Raw genomic sequence first — 22,963 nt, 5'->3', positions numbered from 1 at the left:
ATCCAAGTATCCGGGTTTGCGATTTCATAAACACCCGCTTCCGCATCCGCATCTTAATAACTCGCACACAGAGAGTAAAGGTGAATATGCTAACGATGATGGGGAAAATAATAAAAACACTGACTGAGTTCTGATTCATTTAACACCAGAAAGTACGGTCTGGAAATCCGATTATGATAAATAAATGTCAAGCACCTCTCCGCATCCGCGAGATATCGGGGTCTGACATATTAGCATATCCGTGAGGAAAAAGAGAAAGAAAAAAAATCGGAACCTACCATATGTAAAATGAGTAAGCTATGACAATTTAATAGCCGAGGTCCCACATACGCACCATCAGTTGGTGACTTGACTGACTGCAATATCCAACAATCTGACATCCACGTACCATGCAAGTCTACTCCACCACACACTCCACACTTCACACGCGACGGTGTCTCCTCCACACGGCACCGCAGTTGTACTAGATCACCAAATAGCGTTGCAATGATGAAGGAAATGAGTTGATGTGGTGTGCTATCCTCGACGTTCTCTCATCATTAAATAAATTATCACTCATTTATGAATACGAATTAAATAGGCTGCTCTCACCTCACTTAATCAGCTAATCTGCCTCAAAACATCAAATCCCATCACAATTTTCAAGTCATGTGAAATTACTAATTCTGTGATAATCCATGATGTATTTGCAATGATGGTAGGCTACAGTGTACTTTCTTGCACCACTAATACCATACCTTTATTTATTTGCTGGGAGTGAGTTGTGAAGTATGATGAAATGTTACTTCAGCCAGTATAATCTTTCTAATCTCTCACATTCAAATGTTATCACGAACAAACCTTGACTGATAAGAAACCATAAGAGTAGCATATGCCTGATCTGTTTCATGACATACAAGAAATACAGTGGCAGTAGGTATTCTTAGTTGCTGCCAAGAGTGTAATAAAGATGTCCACCAGGGTTGACATGTAATGTGTGTGTGGCAATGTGTTACAAGTCTGGGTCACCCTTTATAGGATGGTCAATCAGGTAGATAGATAAGATCATAAGAGTAATGAATGAAAGTTACGGGACAGCAGATTATCATTATGGTTTTGTTTGTTACTGAATAACATGTATGGTTATGAAGAACACTTTTTTTTTTCATCCAAATAAATGTCACTGTAAGTTTGTAACATTTATTTATCATACAATTCTGATGTTTTATATAATTTCTTATAAAATGTTGATAAACTTTAATAACTTAAAATAAAATAATTTCCCACTCATCACATCTTACAAACATCCATTAACCAAGAAGATAAATGTGAAGTATGAAAACTGAAATGCAACAAAAGTAGTAGCAGTATATAATAAATCTTACAATTATGTGATATTCTGTTTCCTCTGGTTGGAATGTATAAAATTAGAGAATAAATTAAACACATTCATTGAAGTGTCAGAGAGAGAGTTTTCAAATAATGGCATGACAAGTATAATGATTGTTCATGAGTTCAGCACAAAGAGTGATGTTTGAGGAAGGCCAGGAACGCACACCACAACGCAACAAGCTTTGCCTAGACTGCCCTAATGGAGTTTGGGAAAGGATTCCTTCTGGTGTTGACCAGAGTACCAAGGCCCCACTGGGAGGGTGGAGAGGCTGTTGCTACTGCTCCACTTGCCAACATCTCCACTTCCACACTCACCTGGGAGAAGCCAGCCTCCTGCAGGATACCAGTCACCTGCAAGTGTAACACAAGTGATCACATTCTAATCAGTTCATTAACTCTTATGAAAAGATTATAGACCTGATCTTTATGAATCCATACTTTTATTTCCAGAACCTCCAGCAACTCACACTGTGAATGATGCGCTGCTCTGTTGCCTCACTCCTGCACTGAACTGTCACTGTAGCAACCAGCGAGTCGCCGGCATGGTGCCAGAAGCGAGGGTCCTTGCAGCTTTCCACATGTTCTATCTCCAATATCTGAAGGAGAAACCATTCATGTTGTATAACTCAAAGGCATTATACAGTCAGACTCTTTAATGAACAGTGTGTGTGTGTGTGTGTGTGTGTGTGTGTGCGTCTCCATATCTATTAATGTCCAGCTTTTCTTAAAATCATGAATATTCCTTGCGTTGACCACTTCCACGTCTAAACTATTCCATGCTTCCACCCTTCTATGAGGAAGCTATATTTTTCACATCTCTCCTATAAGTGGCCATTTTAGTTTTTCCCATGCCCTCTCGACATTCTTCCATTCCACATACACAGATCTTCCCTATCCATTTTTCCATGCCAATCATCACTCTGTATATTGCTATCAGGTCTCCCCTTTCTCTTCTGTTTTCCAGGGTTGGAAGTTGCATTCTTTTCAGTCTGTCTTCATAAGTCAAATCTCTTAAGTCAGGCACCATTTTCGTTGCAGCCCTCTGTACTTTCTCTAGTTTCCTTATGTGTTTCTTTAAGTTCGAGCCCACTGTATTGTTGCATATTCAAGCCTCGGTCTTATCATTGCAGTAATTATTTTCTTCATCATTTCTTCATCTAGATATCTGACGCCACTCTTATGTTCCTCAATAAGTTCAATACTTCTCCAATTATTTTGTTTATATGTCTCTCTGGCGATAGGTCATTGGTAATTGTCACCCCAAGGTCTTTTTCTTCATGACTGGTTTTATGTCTTCATTTCCTATCTTGTACATACTCCTGATTCTTCTTTCACTCTTGCCAAACTCTATTTTCTTGCATTTTGTCGTGTTGAACTCCATTTGCCATGTACAGCTCCATTTCCATATTCTGTCCAAGTCTTCCTGGAGTAGTTCGCAATCTTTGTCACATCTCACTTTTCTTAACAATTTTGCATCGTCTGCAAATAGGCTCACATAACTGGACACCCCATCCACCATGTCATTTATGTAGACTGCGAACATTACTGGTGCCAACACTGATCCCTGTGGAACTCCACTCTCCACCAATCCCCATTCTGATGGTCTGTCCTTAATTATTGTTCTCATTTCTCTTCCTACCAAAAGTCTTCCATCCATTTTAGTAAACTGCCATGCACTCCTCCTACCATTTCAAGTTTCCAGATCAGTCTCTGGTGTGGTACCTTATCAAAGGCCTTTTTTAAATCCAGATATATTCCATCAGCCCAACCATCTCTTTCCTGTATTACATCTATCACCCTCGAATAGTAACATATCAGGTTTGTCGTGCATGAACGCCCTTTCTAAAACCAAATTGACACTCACAAAGTATGTCATTTTCTCCAAGAAGTCTGTCCATCTATTCTTCACCACCCTCTCACACATCTTAGCTACCACACTTGTAAGTGACACTGGTCTATAGTTCAATGGGTCTCTCTTGTTACCTGATTTATAGATTGGGACAATGTTAGCTCTTTTCCAGTCTTGGGGCACTACACCTTCCCTTAATGAGGCATCAATTACTTCACAAACTTTTTCTGCCAATTGCTCCCTGCATTCTCTTAAAATCCATCCTGATACCCCATCAGGTCCCACAGCTTTTCTCACTTCTAAACTCCCCATCATGTTCTTGATCTCCTCCACAGTTACTTGAAACTCCTTCATAATCCCTTTCTGTTCCATTACCAGTGGTTTGTCAAAAGCAGTCTCCTTTGTGAATACCTTCCGAAAGCATCCATTCATAGCCTCTGCCATTTCCTGGGATCTTCACTGCATACTCCATTTACTTCTAAACTTTCAATACTTTCTCTATTTTTGATGTTGTTGTTCACATGTCTGTAAAAAGCCTTGGTTGGTCTTTACATTTATCAATTATATCCTTTTCTTGTTTCTTTCTTTCTTCTCTTCTAATCAACACATATTCATTTCTTGCTCTTTTGTAACTTTCCACTGCTTAATCCGTCTTTTCCTTCTCCACCTCTTCCATGCATCCTCTTTTCTTGTTCTAGCCTTTTCACATCTATCGTTAAACCAGTCCTGCTTTCCAACTTCTCTATGTTGTCTTATTGGTACAAATTTTTCTCACCTTCTTTGTATATTTTTATAAATTCCTTCCACTTTTCATTTGCTCCTTAGCACTCTTGAATTTCATCCAATTTGTCTCTTGAAAGAATTTCTTTAGGTTTCCAAAATCTGTCTTGGCATAATTCCATCTTCCCACTTTATATTCTTCATTTCTTCTAGATTTCTCTTCGTCTATCACCTTGAACTCCAAAACTGCATGATCACTCTTTGCTAAAGGGCACTCCACCCTCATCTCCTCAATGACCATTGGCTCTGTACTAAAGACCAAGTCCAGTCTTGACGATGCTCCCTCTCCTCCAAACCTAGTATCTTCTTTGACCCACTGAGTTAACACATTTTCCATTGCCAGTGTCAATAGTGTATTTCCCCATGTTGTCTCTGATCCTTCCATTGACCAGTCCTCCCAACACACCTCTTTACAATTAAAATCTCCCATCATTATAGTTCGTTCACAGCCACCCAACATTTCTTCCAGACATGTTCCTGTATCACTTATCATTTCTTCATATTCCTGTACTGACCATGCATTTGTCTTAGGTGGTACGTACACCACTATGTAGTGCCTCTTTGTGTGTGTGTGTGTGTGTGTGTGTGTGTGTGTGTGTGTGTGTGTGTGTGTACATATTTGAGAATCAGCTGTCACAGAACAATGCAAAAGAAAAAATAAGCAGATTGTTTCTATATGGCTCAACAAGAACAAGCAGTACTATACCTTATCAATACATTTTCTGGTATTCTCCTCAGACCCAACTGGTATTCTGAGGATGAGAATGGAAGCCGATTCCTTGAGGAGAGGCAGTACTGAGGCCAGGATGAGACTGGCCAAGACCAGGGAGCAGATTGGGTCAGCCACAAGCCAGCCATACCAGTCAATTAGGAGAGATGACACAATGACAGCAACACTGCCCAAGGTGTCAGCCATAATGTGCAGAAACACGCCTGAAAGAAAACCTTTATTCATACACTTTACTATTAATTCCCTCCCTGAAATGTTTCCAAGGGGAGAGAACACTAAATTAGTATCTGCAGCACAAACTGAATGCCATAGTCTCCAAGGGTTTTCCCCACAATTTTTTGCCCAATCTAACCCCACATCAATTTTTCTTGTTTTACTCATACTAAGTAAATCTCTTCTTCTATTTCAGAGACAACACCAGAAGTTCACTGTTCTCACAAAATTGGCCAATGAAAGATATTGCATTCAAGAATCTGAAAGCTTCTACTTCATCCTTGCCATATCAACACTTATAGGCAATTCAGATCTGCACATGGAATAGCCTCACTCACCTTGCATGTTAGCATTAACAGCATGGCTATGACCATGAGAGTTGCTGTGATGACTGTGCTGTGATCCTGTTCGACAGTGACTGTGACTCCCTTCATGTGAGTGGCTGAAGGAGTGTGTGTGACTGGAAAGTGGAGATTTTTCTATTCATAATTTACAAAAATGACAGTAAACCCAGAATTTTTGACATTTCTAAGACACATTCTAATTCTTAAAGATGTTTGCCAGATTCTCACTCACCTAAAGGATACCATTCCGAACACATTGATGATGAGACCACACACTGCTACAGCCAAGAGTCTCTCAGTGTGCACCTCAGGAGGCTCATAGAGACGACCCACAGCCTCGTACAGCACCATCAGCCCAATCTGTGCCAAGATAAAGAGTCTTCTTGATCTAGCTTCCTTCCACTGATTGCTGTTCAAATTTTCAACAATGCAAAGCTTAGAAATCTTTCAATATTATATTATGAACTTAGTCACTATAAGCAGTAATATACATAAGGAGAACCTTTGGAGAGAGAGGGAGCTTGAAGCAATAGCTTGTATCACAACTCTATAGAATAAGCAGTATACATACCACAGTCAAGAAGAGGCCATTTACGAATCCTGAAAGCACCTCAATTCTTCCATACCTGTGAAGAGAGAGAAAGAGATCTTCATAACCTTTGAAGGTGACACAATTATGGCACATGAGATGAATGCATGATGATTTATTTCACAAATCCTTCAAATTCTTACCCAAATGGAAAGGTCTTTGTTGGTTTCCAGGTGGCCATGATGGAGGCCACCAGACCCATGACCAGTGCTGAGCAGTCAAACAGCATGTGGAAGCCATCTGAGATGAGGCCCAGGCTATTGGTCCACATGCCATAGGCAAACTCCACAAAAGTGAAGCCTGAAAAGAATATTTAATAATTTAATGAAGAGAACAAACAAGAGACACATATAGACATATCTAGATCAACTAAAAAATACTTGCAAAGGGGTTCATGTAGAGAATACACTTATCATGTGTTTCATCACTCAAAATAGGACATGCCTTTTTAACAATGAAGATACAAGGTATAGCATGACTTCCTGCAGATGTTACTACAGGTAACAGTACAGGTTATTTCAAATGGAAAATGTTTTATACTTGTATGCATCTTGAGGCCTTGTCTAGCCATGGTATGAAACTGAAGTGTTTTTTGGGTGACAGGTACAACAGCCAGGCTGGTATGGATGTTTGTCGTAAAAACATTATGTCCACCTTACTGTCTGTGGCAATTTTTTTTTCTGTCAAAATTATGCAGTATAATTTACATGTGTTCACTACACTGTCTTGACATTAAACTGTAAGTGACTGGCAAGCAACTGTCAGATTTGCTTAAGCTGTATGGTGTCATGTAGCCTATAATTTTACTTACTTTTCTTAACTGTAGCAATGCTATTACTACGTAATGTTTACCTATAAATCACCTGTGTGTCTCATCACAGGACACTGTTATATCTCAAAACTTGAGGTAATGACAACTGAATAACTCACAATTGCACCATCGGACATCCTGTATCAACAAAACCAAAAGACACCAGGCTGGCCACTGTCACCTGGCGACATTTAAACTTCATACCACAGTTAAACAAGGCCACTAGATGCATATGTGTAAAAAACACTTTCCACTTGGAACAACTTGTGTTTTTACCTCTGGTAATATCTACAGAAACTCATGCTACATTCTGTATTATAAGGCAAAAATACTAGAAAAATCATCTAACCACTAAAATACAGGGACATTCCTTGCTGATGTTCCTTTCATCATATTTTTTCTCAGGTAAAACCACAAATGAAACTTGCAAGAGTAACTTCTAACTCTCTCCCAAATTTATTTTCAATAAGAGGCTCTTTTGGACCATATTTGCCCTTATGTGACATGGAAGTCAACAGCCACTTATCCTTGTCCTGGCAATGAGAGGAAGAAAATTACTATTTTCCCCTGCAGCCAATACTGTGGTTCATAGGACACTGAAGCTCACTGGGGGGATATCATTGTGAGGGAAGGGTCTTCACAGGCCACAAGATGTGTGGGAAACTGAAATTAACCCCCAAAAAGAAATGTCAACTATTGTCGCCACCCGTCCTTTAGGGGTTAAGTAACATGAAAACGACCTTCAGAATATGATCAATTAAGCAATAAAGCAAGACAAAACAACAACCTGCTCACATAAATTAACACAAAGGAAGTAGAATATAGTCCTGCTGTTTCTGTTAGCAAGGATGAGTTTGAGGTTGGAGGTGAAGAGAGTGAAGAGAGACTGGGACCGCTGCAGTGCCCCGGCCGGCAGGGTATGCAGAGGTAGCATGTTGGTGCCACTTGATGTCTTGCTTGAGGTTAGTTGTAGGGTGGCTGTAGAAACAAAGAAAAGTGTAAAAACATAAGGAAGAATAAGGGAAGCTAAAAAAGCCATCAAGCTTAAACATGGCAGTCTCTGTTTGAGATGTAGCTATATATTTCCATTTATCATCCCCATTCATGAATCTGTTTAATATTCTTTTAAAGTTCCTAAATTAGTCAGCACTAACAACTATATAATTGAGGTCACCTCATTCATCTATCACTATATTTGAGAACCAGTTCCTTTTCTAACTCTTTTTTTCAACAAGTGACCCACACATTAATGGAATGAGGCTTTATAACTGCAGGTTCATAATTACAATTTGCAAAAGTATTTTGTCCAACAGTCTTTTACAAGTTACTCATCCTGTTCTCAGTCATCATAACGAGATAGGAATTCAAATCAAGTGTGCAGCAACATTAAAGAAGATTAACATACCAGCTGCCAACATGATGATGCTAAATACAACACCCCCAGAAAATGCATGTTCCAGTTGTTTTTTTGTGCCGTCTTCTGGGTCGTCCTGCACATGCACAGCTGAGGGCCTCCACACAGCACTCACCAGGAGCGCTGAGCAGAACATTGCCAGAGTGCCCACCCGTGCTGTCCTCACCACATCCAGTCTGAGGAGTGAGGGAACATTAAGTCACACACATAATGCAAGAACTGAGAGTACACTTACATTTGTTGTTTCATACACAGAATAAATATCTTATCATTCTTTGTCAATTTCTCTTTGCTAAATTCGGAATGTGTGAGTCTCCTGCAGTAATTCACAGTTTTCATTTCAATAAAAACAAGGAGCATATTACCTTACAGATATTCACAGATACATAACAAAGCCACAAAAGGCTCCTACCTCTGGTTACACGCAGCATCAACGTATGAGTGCAAAACAAAGACAAAGAGAGCGACAACGAAGGCCTGAGGCAAAAACTGCAAGATTCCAGGACCAGGTGTCTCCTTGGGGGAAAACATGAAAACAAGATAGTAATCATGACTAAATCTAACCAGGTGATAATAATCATCTCTGTGGCCTTTACATATAGTCATGGTGAGAAAAAAAAGCATTTCTGAATACATGTCTTTGTGTCAGTCAAGGTGAGTCTCATTACCTGTGTCAGCCACACAATGAGAGCAAGTGGGATGAGGAACAAGGTAGAGGCAATGGCTGTGAGTGCCTGGAGGCGCCGAGAACCCACCACATCCACTGCCAGGCGCCGGCCCCCATTGTTGACATAGGCTTGAAGGCAGAGGGTAAGCAACAGCACCACAATCCCTCCCTGCCATCAGTAAAAAGATCTTCATGAGAACATAGGAACACAAGGGAAGCTACAAGATACTGTCAGGCATACATGTGGTAGCTCTCATATCAAATGATGTTGAGATAGGCTTGGAGGCAGACAGTGAGCAGTAGGAACACCACAATCCCTTCCTGCCATCAGTAAAATATGAGTTAAATCTCCAAAGAACTTATGAGAATAAAAGAAAGCTGTACAAATTGTCCCAATCTCTTTTCACTGCAAAAGTTTAAGAAATTGCAATTGTAACTAATATATAAGTCCTTGAAATTACATACTATATACATATGCTATGGTTGTCTCCCTAAAAAAAAGAGGTAGTCTAAGGAAAACACACAGCTCTCACATTCACACTCACTTCCACTACTCTCTTATTCCCTCACTTTATAGATATCAACTGCACAACTTAAAATTTATAGAATTATGTACAAAAAGCATGAGAGAAAGAATATCAAAATCATTCCTTCTCTCTATAAACATAAGCTAGATAAAGATTGACTTCCACTATGCCTTATACTTTCAATCCTAAATTCTGTGATATTTTGACAGTTCCTTTACAAATGTGGAAATAATAATAGATTCACTGGGCAAAATATTGAAGTGGAAATGAACACAACAGTTTCAGGTGTGCCAATAATTTTAAAAAATGTCCTTTTTAAATGCCATTTTGTTGCCCAAAGCCAGAGGTTCTCTAAAAATTAATAAATAACACATTTCAGCATACTACTCCTTAAGTAATATTCTTGTTATCCTGAGAGAGAGAGAGAGAGAGAGAGAGAGAGAGAGAGAGAGAGAGAGAGAGAGAGAGAGAGAGAGAGAGAGAGAGAGAGAGAGAGAGAGAGAGAGAGAGAGAGAGAGAGAGAGAGAGAGAACCTGACTTCTGATCACAACTGTACCTCATGATCGGAGAGCCCCGTCCATGCCAGGAGGTAGTAGAGGAGGTGCTTGATGCCGTGGTGCTGCTGTCCTTCTGGGTGTTCTGTGGTGTGGCCTGCATCATTGTCAAACAGGACCAGGGACAGCACGCCAAGGACAAACCAGAACGACCCACGTAGCTTCCCAGGTCCACCAATGCCTGTAGGATTTGTTGGGTGTCATTACTGCCTTCGTTGCTCTTCTCTTATCAGAACTGAAGAGTGTTAGAAATTAAGGAAAGTTGCAAGAAGCCATCAGGCTCACACATGGCAGTCCCTTTATGAAATCTTAGGCATAAAGACTTCTGAATGAGGTTTGTGTATGGATGATATATTATCGTTAGTCCAATAAAAAGAAAAAAGAAAAGGCAATATCTTAGTGTTATGAATTGTATCCAAAATAATCATGAGTATAAAGTCATTACCTGTGGATTTGGAAATAGAGAACAAGAACAGTGTGAGCTGGACAAAAAATAAGAATGAATAAAGAATAGTAAAAGTTAACACAAGTATAAATAAAATAAAAACTATTATCACACAAACTACACAATTAACAAATCCTTAACACTTTCTTCATACACACACATTCCTTCCATCATCCATAAAGAAGTGACACAAGAAGAGTGACTTGCCTTTCAGCACTGCACCCCACACTGCCAGCACCACTGTGTCAGCATGTTCACTCAGCACCACTGCTCTCAGGGGACCCACTTGGGACAGCCCATAGAGCCACAGCAGATTGAGACAGGTCTGTACAAAGGCATGACGAGCAATGTTTATCCACACAACCTGCTGCAGCTTCTTGTGGCTTGACAGAGGCCGCTGCACAAAGCCATACACCAGGGAACATCTGTCAGAAGTGAGGTGTGCTTGTATCAATCATGTCTTCTATGGTAACTTTGTTTACATAAGGAATATTTCTGCATAGGTATAGTGTCTTCAATTTTTGTTTCTTTTACACAGCTGGTCTTTCTCCAAACATGTTGATCTCCATCTAAATGACATATGGAAATTAAGCTTAGTGGAAGAGAACATCTGTTAACCCCTTCAGTAATAGGACATACTTTTACCTTGACATTTGAGTACGATTAGACCATTTTATTGACATTAGGAATGTTCTATGGAGGTCAGAAGATTGGCTAGTCTTCACTATTTAAATCCCACACATGAGTTTCTGAAGCTGCATAAAATCAAACAACAATCAGAATGAATATGGAAATGTATCATGGTACTGAAAAAATTAATGTGAAGTACTAAATCAATAAATATGCATGTTGAAATTATCATCATCTACAGTCTGTCCTAAAAAATACTTGTACAACAGCCGTGGCACCAGGAGGCAATAATTCTTTGTCCCTTGAGGATGAACTCTAGCATCATAGTGATAGGTAAGAAAATTATGTTTTTGAAATTCAGCATTCTTTTCCCCTCATGAAGAAAATATACATGAAAATCCATTCTTCTTGCTTTCTTCTTCTCACAGCTGTCATGTATTGTGTCTGCTAAAGTCAGCTTAAAATAATCTAATGTCAAAAGTAGGAATACTAAAACATGATCAAATAGGCTGGGATTTAATCCAAACTTGAACACCATTTCACATACAAAATAAAATAACAAGGGTTCCAAAGAAGCTCTCAAATTTTTTTTTTTTTATCTGTCTCTCACTTCACACAGCAAGAGTCCTATGATAGATGTACTTACAATATGAAACAAATATGTACAATAAAGGGATAGAGGTCTTCAAATACTCAACTCAACTGTAATACAATGATTGGAAAACTGAGGAAGCAACTATGGGTCATCAATACAATGATCTGTAGTGGCAGTGCAAGGTTACATAAACATGAAAATTGTGTGTATGTTTTTGCTCTTTATTCTATAATATGCAGCACCAATTTAATCCTTGGAATACATCAATAACCATCCAAACAAAATGTAATTTATCACAAAATCAGTTTCCATGAGTGAAATTATTACATTATAAAGCAACAATGACGGAGAAAAACTCTCAAATGAGGCAATGAATGCTGGTGACAGGAGCGATAGTTTAACCTAAATACTGCAAATAGTGGAAACACAAATAATTTCTTGGGTACAAATTAATTAAATTTTCAGTAATAAAACACCAGTATGTTTGTAGTGATAAAGAAAATTCAAATAAAGAATTAGAGAATTAAGAGATGAAGAGAAGCTCTATCACCATTCTCTCTCAGTAAGAGGCATTATTTTACAGCTTTAGTTAGCTAAGTATCAAAAGTTCTCTTCATATCATTACCTATTTATTATCAGGATAGACAATTCTGGTCATGGTCACTGTCTCTGTCTCTGTCTCTCTCTCTCTCTCTCTCACACACACACACACACACACCGCGTAGTGTAGCGGTTAGCACGCTTGACTCACAATACCGGGAGCGGCAAGGCAATTGGGCAAGCCTCTTAATGTGTGGCCCCTGTTCACCTAGCAGTAAACAGGTACGGGATGTAACTCGAAGGGTTGTGTGCCTTGCTTTCCCAGTGTGTGGAGTGTGTTGTGGTCTCAGTCTTACCCGAAGATCGGTCTATGAGCTCTGAGCTCGCTCTGTAATTGGGAAGACTGGCCGGGTGACCAGCAGGCGACCGAGGTGAATTACACTTGTATAGTAGCTCAGTGGTAAAGGGGCCGAGTCTGTGTTGGTTGCCATGGCTGGCAAAGGTTTGAATGCCACTATGGGCAGGTCACTTCTGGGATTTTTCTGCTGACAAGTAGGACAGTTACTGTCTCCCCTGACCAGAAGGATGGGGTGTGTGGTGTGTGAGGTCATAGTTTTACTCAAAGATCGGTAATAATGGGCTAGCACTGGGAAGGTAAGAACAGGTGGTTGCAAATCTGCTCATGATCAGGCCCTGGTGGATAAATACACGCACACACATGCACACAAGAATTGGGGCTTTTGCTAAGGGCTGAGCTACTGGTGATCGCTGGCTATTTCAACACAGAGTGTGGTCTTCATTCCCACAGTGCTCTAGAGAAGCTCATTCTAAAGCAGCCTCTCATGGTACATTTTGATGCACCGTTCTTCAATTCTTCAAAACATTGAGAATAAGTGTAAGTTAAATACTGTACTTACAACTAGATTCAGTTTTCACATTTATTTCTAGTCTGCTACATATTTAATTCAAATTATTTTTCTCTGGTTTCTGAAGAGATTAAGGTTTTATCTGGCAAATTCCCAAAAGGGTAAAACAAGTATTATTTGTGCTGACAGGATATTGACAGGCAAAACCACATGGAGCCAAGATGACAGGCTAATATCAGACATGACAACTTCTCCAAAACACCCAACAGATAAGAAGCGGGAGATAAAGAGTTAGTAGTACTGTTGCAAAACCCCAATCCATACATGTGTTGCAGTTCATTGCACAAACAAATCAACAAAGAACCAAGGTGTGAAAGGATGGATTGTATTTCCAAAGTAAAAAATGGCAACACAGGGGAGACAATGGGAAACACGGTGTAAAAAGACAATCTTCACAAGTGTCCAGCAAAGATTCAGCATCAAAACATGGTTACATCTTTCATATGTACCAGGATTTATATACTCGAGCCATGTTAAATGTATCATTTAACTTAAATAGATAAGTTAAGTCATGTTGAGGAAAAAAATAGTACTGGTCATAATGCAAGAATATATCCTATTATTTAGCTCGTTTTGTTACATTTCTTAATTCTTTGCTTGGTGGTGGTAGCTAAAAATTTCTTAACATTTCATTAACTGGTTTGATAATATGCAAACGACAATTTTTTTCCATCTGGCCCCTTTATATGAGTAAAATTTTATCAGCTGGTTAAACTGACAATTTTTCCAGACCATAGCAAATACCCCAACAAGACTGTTGTTCTTTTTTCCTGGAGCCCCACCTCCTCAAAACACACACACACACACACACACACACACACACACACACACATGGATGCATATAGGTCAGGGTTGCCACTCTTCTCATTATCAAGGTCATAACTCTTCAGCTGAGCCTGTCCCTAACCTCAGCCAGGTAATCAGGTGGTACGGCTGTAAATGACCAGCACATGCTGCATCTGGTCAGGGTTCACTTGGTTGTGAGTCAAGTCTTATTAACCCTTACACTAGCAGCTCACTATTCAAAACTTCATGCATCCACAGTGGCCCCTTGACTTCACAGATCTTGGAAAATACACAGAGGAAAACTCTAGGGATAAATCAAGTCTAAAGCTGAATAATCTACCAATTAAATAAAACTTAAAACATTTTTAATCTACCATTATGAGGATGAAAATTTTCTAGACAAACCATCACAAACCATGAGTATATAACTGTTGTGTGTTCTGCAGTACAATGTTTCTTAACCATATAATACTTTTAACATTCATGGGAAAATCCATTGTTGGTTTGTTGGACAGGCTACCCTCCCTTCACATCACATTCGGAAAATCTAAGGTTTCAGTGTCTAATAATCTATTTGACAAACAAAAATAGCTATATAAGTTTATATATGTATGTATATATATACTATATATTTATGGGAAAGGAAGAATTTCTATAGGAAATACAGCTTCCTCTGCCCATCCAGGTACTCCTTCAGCATCAATAACAAATATCTTATACTTGTTATGGCTTAAATCACCCTTATTTGGCTGATGGGTGAATAACTAAGTAAAGACTGTGGCAGGGTATTAGTGATGAAAACACTTGCAGCTGTAGCTATGAGAACTATTATTACTACTAATTAAAGTTATAAAAATGTAGAAAACAATCTACGAGACATTTCATGTGGTACTCAGCTTAAAGTTCCACCACTTTGTGTTTTCAGTCAGCTCAAATCTGGCAACCAAATCTGAGGCTCATAGCACAACACAGCCTGCTCACTAGAGCCGAATGCCCACTAACACACTAGGGTTGCTATCTCTTATTGTTGACCAGCATGAGGCGGTTGCTGGGGCTGTTCATCACCACCTCAATGGGTCCATCCAGCTCCCCCTTCCCAGCACAAAGCTGATTCACAATGTTCACTATCATCTCCATCCCTTCAGGACTCTGCACATTCAGGTTGGTTCCTGGCGGCACCTGGATGATGAACTTTCTCTGCTGTCCGCTAACCGAGGCAGTGATGTGAATCTCTGCTGGTTGTGGGGCAGGTGTCTTCTGAATGTTAGTTATGGGCATCATTTCATAGTTTTGAGTGCCCAGGATCTCCTGTAAATCATCTGTGGCTTCCAGTCTTTCTTCCTCCTCAGTCTCTTCCTCTTCACCAAATTCAATGTCATTGCCTGACATGTTGCCACCTGACTTTGCCTGGAGGCTTTCAATAGTGTCAGTGGCCTGACTCACTGCTGCTGCTATCACCTTGTCCACCAAGTCTTCATCCCTCTGAGAGTCATTGTCAGGAATGGTCTGGGTGAGGCTGAGCACTCCCTTGGATACCCTGACATTGGTGCCGCCCCGCACTGCCGGAGACTGTGATGGATTGTTTTTAAGGAACTGCATAAGAGGAGAGTTGGAAGGCACCTTTCTCCTCTGTCCTTCTGGTGTTGGAGAAGGAAGGACAGTGTTACTTTCTTCTTCTTCTTCTTCTTCTTCTTCTTCTTCTTCTTCTTCCTCCTCCTCCTCCTCCTCCTCTTCCTCCTCTTCATCCTCATCCTCTTCCTGGGTATTCATGCTTTCTCCATCCATGCTGTCTTCTTTCTTGATCATAAGCTCACCGGGAGAAAATAATTTTTGCTCATCCATTTCAGTGACTGTGATTTCAATGGCTTTATCTTCCTCATCCATGTCTTCATCATCTTCATTATCTTCTTCTTCTAGCTCTTCCAACTCTAACTCCCTGCTTTCATTCATGCTGCTCTTTGGAGGATTCCTTTCCTTCAGTTCTTCCATCTCTAGCTGCTTCAACTGTTTAGTGGCAAGATCATCATCCACGGTAGAATACGCTGGCACGGCTCCATCAGGCAGAGGGTGGATGTAGCGGATGTGGTTCTCATAGTACTCCCTCTTGCCAAACTTGAACCCACATGTGGAACAACCATAGTAGATAGCTTTGTCATGGTTCTGCAGATGTGCTTTCAGGTTCTTACGATCAGAGAACTCTTTCATACACTTCTGGCATTTGAAAGGCTTTTGGCTTTTATGCACCAGCCTTTTGTGTCTCTCCACATCACCCTTACGAGTAAATCTGGACTGGCAGATGTCGCACATGTGTGGCTTTTCTCCCGTGTGTGTTTTGTAATGCTGCTTCATGGAGGACTCCTTTAGGACTTTAAAACAGATATTACACTCCACATACTTATCTCCCTCACCCTCAACTCTTTTAAAGAAAGGTGCAGCTTTTTTCTTTGGCTTTGTCTTCTTTGTGGCTTCCCCAAATTCATTGAAGGCATCCAGGAGCTCCTCTCCAACATCACTGATATTTTCTGCTGCCTCTGACAGAGCTTTCTGGAGTTCATCCAGATCTGTGCCCTCAACCTCTTGCTTCACCACTTCACTTTCCTTTGGTTCTTGTTTAATGTTAATGGGTAACAAGGCCTTGCCAGGCTTTCTTCCTCTCTTTGACTTTGGTGTCCTGTCAACCCCTGGTTCGAACTTCCTCACCACTCCCCTTCCAGTAAAGATCATGCGAGGCTTAGCATAAATGTTCTCCATCTCTGACGTCACCATTCTAGCTCTCCTAGAACGTGACTCAGCCTTGCCCCTCTCCACACACTTTGCCCGTCCAGGTTTGTCATCAGAGTCAAGGTCTGACAGGTACTCCTCAGGCTCCTCCTTGATCACAATGGAGTCTATCAGCATCTCATCTGAAACTCTTTTCTGTTTCACACTTGTGCTCTGATCATCAATGTCCTCTGCTGTGGCACTTTTCCGAGAACTTTTCAGTGTTTTTTTAACAGTTTTGCTGGCACCACCTCCACCTTTCTGCTTTAATTTACCTTCCATCACAGATTCTTTTCTGAGGAAAGAAAGTTCTTCTGAGTTCACTGTTTTTTCATGTAACTTGGAGACCTGGTCTTCAGATTCAACACTGACTAACACTGTTTCCTTCTCACCAGAATTTTCAGAATTCTGATGTGTTGTATCTGAAACCCTGTCACTGTCTGCTGAAGCTGATTTCTCACAAACAGCACTCTCACTCACTGAGTCACCTGTTTCACTCTTTGATGCAGCTTTCTTCAGTAAGGAGTTTTGCACACTTTTTTCTTCAAGTGATGTTTCAGTGTCTTTCACTTTTGATTTGGGACTACCTTTCTTCACTACAGACTTGGGACCTTTTAGGGACTTGGATGGACTCTTTGTAACTGTAGTCTCAGATTTACCTTTACCACTACACTCTTTACAAGAAGGACAATTACAACCTTCAATCTTCTCCTCCCATGTCCCTAGCATGTGAAGGATAGAGATCCTCCTTCGACGAGTTCCTTCACGAACTGACATTTCTTGGTAAGGAATACAAGTTTAAGTCGTCCTGAGGTGTTCCCAACAGATACTAACAAGGAATATTTGCCAGTTGTTTCTCACTCAACATATCATCAGCACTACACCTTGGCTCAGTAACCCTAGCGTGCCTCTCACAATAACGAGAAACGTCCTTTCCAGCTTGTTCAGCACCTATGGATGAAAAAAAGAGAGCTGATGTTATTATTCTTATATCATAGGAGGCAGTATAGGCTTATTTCTATTAAAAATAATATCAACTCTCTTTTTGGTTCTACCCTTACAGTGACTAACTAGACATGCTTTACAGAGGAGAAAGATGCCACCCAATCTCTGGGGTGGGGTGGAGTGGGGAGGGATGGTAGCTAGAACAGTCCAGATAATTACATATTCATCCTAGCACTCCTCAACACTCATCATCCACACTTCCTTCATGAGGCTTGATGAGATTAAGTGAGATGAACACAAATATTTCTCTTTACTGTGAGAGGGAAACAACGGTGTAATTTGCCTCAATGAAGCAATGCCTTCTTTCCTCTCACAGCAGTGAAAACTTGTGCACACAGATGCACACCAATACAGCCATACTTCTAAATTTGATTGCTACTCAAAAAGGAAGATTACGCTACAATAATTACAATGTTAAAATACATCTCAGGTGTACAATATGAAAACCATGCAAAAGAAAGTGTGTAAATGTACAGCTAATGTACCTGAAAAATTCTAATATCAACAATGTAATAAGGAAAAGCACAGTACAGCTTATTTTGAATCATTTGGTACAAATATTTGTAAGATTATTGACATCCATATCAAAAGAACACAAATGGGATCTTTACAGCCAGCCTCATAATAATGCACCACACAGCTCAATTCTTCAAATTAACACTAATATGACGTTACTTCATATAAAATTCAACCCATAAAATTTATAATAGTGTTAAAAAAAAATAAATAAATAAATGAATAAAAGAAAATTATATATATATATATATATATATATATATATATATATATATATATATATATATATATATATATATATATATAATCCTTTATTATTTTTTTTAGATGATATCCAGATCTGTATGTTGAAGTACAATCAGACAGTCAGAAGATCTTCAACAGCCACATGGCCGCAGACAGTCTCAACTAACATAACAGACCAGTTTATTTTGACTATAGCTTTACAATGAAACTATTTTGTATGGAAATGACTAATAAATGTAAGTGTTGCAACAAAATAAACAATTTAATGCTATATAGTTATTTCCACTCCCTTGATGAATTTCACATAAACTTCAATTTTCATTTTATGAAAGTACACAAATTTCAACACATAATGTTGAAGTTGATATATTCCAATATAATCATGAAGCGCTGACACAAATAATGACGAAGTACAGTTGACAATTAAGAACCAACAGTGCACACACTACAGGACACAGAGGACTGAGAGAGAAGCCATAAACACAGACTTAAGAAACAAGTTTTGAAATAAGCTGTATACGTGACTACTTGCTCTATAGTAAAATCAGCATGAAAAAAAAAAAAAAAAAGTAACAAGAATACTTCAGGACAAAGATGAATACAGTAAAGATTTCCACATATAATCAAGCACTCACCAGTCTACCCAGCCAGGCACCAGACAAGGTTTTCAATGGATTATGTACTTACATGAGTGTCACTAGTAGAAGAAAGTACACCACATGGATGGAACGGACTGCATCAAATGCCACAAACACACCAATACAGCGGAAGAGCTTGGTGACCAGCAGTAGCCACACATACCTGCAGGAATAAGTCACATGTAGAAGGAGCTTTGAATTTTCCTATTTATAAGATTAAAATAACACCAAAGGAATCCCAGCCATCTGGGATCATGGGATGCTTAACCTATAAAGGGCAAGCAGTGTCTACAGTTAATGCAGGGCAAGTGGCATCTATAGTTGATGTGCCTTTTGTGAGTTTAATTTCAAATTTCATGCAAATCTTTTGGCCTGCAAACATCCTTCCCTCACAACTACATCTCCCTCTAAGCCTCACAACTGTAGTGATGGCAAAAGGGAAAAACAATCATTCCTTTCCCTGGTACCTGGGACAAGGGCAAGTAGCCAATGACCTCCACTCCACAAAAGAGACAATATGCACCACAACAACCTCTTACTGAAAATAATATAGGGAGTGATTTAAAACTCAGTGATACTCTCTCAAATTTTGAAAGTGGTTTTACCAGAAAAAATATAAATCTCCAGTAAATTGGGTTTTGTTGGTGTGCATCCTTCTAGTCATGATGATTACAATTCTTTCTTCAATGTTATGTGATAGATAGTGGTACTATTTCCTTTGATGCATCTACAAAATGATAGATTTAGGTGTGTATGCGAGTGCATTACTGAGAGATACTGATGAGTGAGGCAAAGGAGACTCGGAGAGCCTCAGCCATATCACTGCATGGCGCACAACCTTCTCTGAACACAGGCTGAGGAAGCACAGAATTTGCTTCACCAAATCACTTCACCACAGGGACAATACATCATCTATAAAGTTTAGGTTGTGATGCTGTTATATTTCAATCAATAAGTCAAGGCAAAATGGAGAAATTGGTGGAGGAAAATCAGTTATTTTTTGCTGAATTGTCAAAACAGGGCCAGCTGGGAGGGATATCTGCAGGGAATGTCACTGTCCTTCAGGAGTTAAGCAACCACAGTTTTTAAGGGAATACAGTATATACATTTGTGCAGATCTGAACATGATAGTTTCATTGACTAATATTAAATTGTATACAAACAACAATATTCAACATGTGGTACACATCACAGTCATTCTTATTGTTAATTCTCATGCATAATGGATATTTAAATACAGTGATTATTACTGTTAGAACAGCAATGAATTATTTCTAGATCACAGATCTGGAACAATACTAAAAAACATTCAGCTTTACCACGGTATCTTGGTGGAGGGATAGATGACCGGGCTGGAGGAACTGTCTCGCAATCCAATGTTTGAGTTGCTTCGCATTATAAAGTTCTCACCTGAAAGGAAACACATCATTGATACTCAATCATGACAATTAAGACCAGCTCAAAACACATTAAGAAGAAAAAAAAAAAAAAAAAAAAAAAAAAAAACGGTCAAATGTGACGCACACCTAATATAGTTTTCCTCCAGGGGGTGGGGGATGAAGACCTAGGTTACATTAGGTTAAATCAGTGTCTTTCAGGGAGGACTCGAGGGAATAATGTCACAGATAGTTGCTGCCTGTTGTCTATTTTTTAGAAATTTCTCCTAAAGCATTGTTATTCTTCTGAGACTGTTGACATACCTCTAATTTGGATTGTTTAAGCCTCCCACCATGTCCACAACCTGGCTCGTCCTGGAGAGCTGCGACAATAACATACATAAGAAGGAACTATGGTACGATTTCATCTACCTACTAAAATAACAACGCGTTTTCATCCAAGGCATGACATGGCTTACATTTCATACGAACTTGTCACAGTTTGTTTTCGTTGAAGAAATAACAACAATTTGTCAGGAAATAGATAGTGTCTGGAAATTAATCGGATAGAATTGTTTGCATTATCTTCAGTACAGCATCAACATCTTTGTGGCACAAAATAAGTTCCTACAAATACCGTTCCATCGAACACAGCTACTCCCCATACACTCATGGCACGCCCTGGAATCTGGTATCCCGTCCCCAGGTAGTGCAGGGACCAGCGTTCACCAGTACAGCGGGCATCACCATCCACCACTCCACTCTCTCCTTCCCCAGTCCCGCATCAAAACAAACATAACATGGCTGCCTGCTGTACTATTTACCTGTAATAACCCGCGTTTTCTGCATTTATACGGGTCGTCACGTGCTCTAAATGACAGAAAAGGCATGGAGTGACGGCAGATGTGTTGGCGGATGTGGGTTCTGATTGCACAGAGAACAATTATGACAGATGGCTGGGAGGCTAATAGTAGCGGAGAGTGGCGTCCATCGGCGGGAAGGAACCAGCAGCCCTTCCTTCCTCGTGGGGCACGACGCTATTACAATTTGTCTTCTTTGTCGTCTCTTATTTTAAGTATCATGGATGCTGCTGTGCATTTTTTATGATAGTTTGTTGATTCTGATACATAAAAAATATGTCTCTAATTTTTGCGAGACTAATCCAATTTATTTCCTTTGATACTTGGTGTCATTATTGTTTCATATTGTGCTATAACTTTCACGACACTGGGGATAGGTAATGATAAATTCAAAAGACTAATGGTTTGCTCGTACAAGTGGTAATGTTGATGCTTATGTAAGTTCTGGTAAAACTTAATTGAATGATATTATGTGGTACGTAAAATCTAGATATCAGATTTTTATCTAAATAAATACTGATTTTTTTTTTTTTTTTCATTTTGATTTTCTCTACATCATCCGCTATAACTGCGTGACTCCATGCAGTTCAGTGAGCTCTCTCCACAGAGGAGCAGCTGGATAGGTGACCAACAGACGACCGTGTAGGTCACACACACACACTAGAAAGATTTTCTTCATATAAATGACATTCCTCCCTTTCCATCTAACAGCAGCAGTAGGAGCAGGACACACTAGTTATGCTTGTTTGGTGGTTGTTACAATTAAGTGTATATATAGCCGTATATCCTGGTTAAACTTAAAACATTCCCGATTAAAATGTCACCTATTAGTCATAACGCACGTTCCCAACAATGAGAAGCAGGATTCACATTACTTTATACTTACGGTACTTATATCATCAGTATTACTACAAATATAACTTGAGGATAAAATAATACCTATCTATGCTGTAGTATCAATACCACTCTGATGGCAAAACTTCCTTTTCAAATAATAAGCTATATATAAAAAAATAAAAAAAATACTTAACACGCAGACAGCGGCCAACCCACTCGTTGACATTATGGTACCACCCACCCACCCTCTGCCTCCGGCCTCCAGTCTCCCTCCAAAAAGTCCAAGCCTACCGTCCATTTCAGTCGTTCGTGCAAGCAGGAGGCGAGCGAGTTGCAGCTACTGCTACAATTAAAAGCTCTTGTTGATATAATATGGGATTTTAAGAGTATTTTTATCATTTTAGTGACATATTAACAAGATTTCTACACTCACACGGCTCTGGTTGAAGTGACACGTACGGAATTTCTGCTGGTGACAATGCGTTGGGGTTTCCACGTCCCGAAATCATCTAAAGCCATGAAACTAAACCACAGAAGCAAGATTACGTTATCAAAGTGAGTGACACAAGATTTACCATATCTCGGTAGTCACAGCCAAGGGATAACTCAGGAGATGCTCAAGATAAATCATCAAATGCCTTCCATGCCATTTTCAAATTTCTGGGTAAGGAGGTTAAACTTAACTATTTGTTATTATGGTATTTTCGATGTTATTTACCAATCATTTAGCTTTTTGAGCTAATTATTGATACAAAACTACTGAGGGGGCGGCCGGCTGGTCCCTAATTAGACATAATCTGCTTTATCTCCCTCATTATTATAGGCTTCTTACCTCAACATGCAGCTACTTAACTAAGCTCTCATAATCTGCGTTCATAGACAGCCGCCATGGCCTGGTTTAAGTTTGGTGAAGGCTTGTATGTGAGGTAGAGGGGGAGGGTCCATCCAACAAGA

General features: G+C 39.6%; 1 protein-coding gene across 4 annotated transcripts; it reads right to left on the bottom strand.

Moving 5' to 3' along the window:
- Positions 1 to 1,165: 1,165 nt before the first annotated feature.
- On the bottom strand, positions 1,166 to 21,342 carry LOC123499160 (zinc transporter 5-like). 4 transcript variants are annotated; one of them, XM_045246846.1, is made up of 16 exons: positions 21,137 to 21,342; positions 20,256 to 20,346; positions 18,986 to 19,099; positions 10,502 to 10,719; positions 9,852 to 10,030; positions 8,770 to 8,937; positions 8,514 to 8,617; positions 8,093 to 8,277; positions 7,483 to 7,665; positions 6,020 to 6,176; positions 5,859 to 5,913; positions 5,520 to 5,647; positions 5,282 to 5,403; positions 4,707 to 4,933; positions 1,839 to 1,967; positions 1,166 to 1,722 (listed from the first exon to the last, which is right to left on the bottom strand). In XM_045246846.1, the coding sequence occupies exons 1-16, from the start codon at positions 21,159 to 21,161 to the stop codon at positions 1,558 to 1,560; spliced, it is 2,250 nt and encodes a 749-aa protein (XP_045102781.1). In that variant the 5' UTR covers positions 21,162 to 21,342; the 3' UTR covers positions 1,166 to 1,557. The 4 variants fall into 4 exon arrangements, with proteins under 4 accessions (XP_045102781.1, XP_045102780.1, XP_045102778.1 ...); XM_045246845.1 differs by lacking the exon at positions 21,137 to 21,342 and adding an exon at positions 20,950 to 21,093; XM_045246843.1 differs by lacking the exons at positions 1,166 to 1,722; positions 1,839 to 1,967; positions 4,707 to 4,933; ... (9 more) ...; positions 10,502 to 10,719; positions 20,256 to 20,346 and adding an exon at positions 14,669 to 17,482.
- Between the last annotated feature and the right edge of the window lie 1,621 nt (positions 21,343 to 22,963).

This window comes from Portunus trituberculatus, chromosome 49 (assembly GCF_017591435.1).
Source record: "Portunus trituberculatus isolate SZX2019 chromosome 49, ASM1759143v1, whole genome shotgun sequence".
NCBI lineage: Eukaryota > Metazoa > Arthropoda > Malacostraca > Decapoda > Portunidae > Portunus > Portunus trituberculatus.
This window is presented reverse-complemented; position numbering and strand designations above follow the sequence as displayed.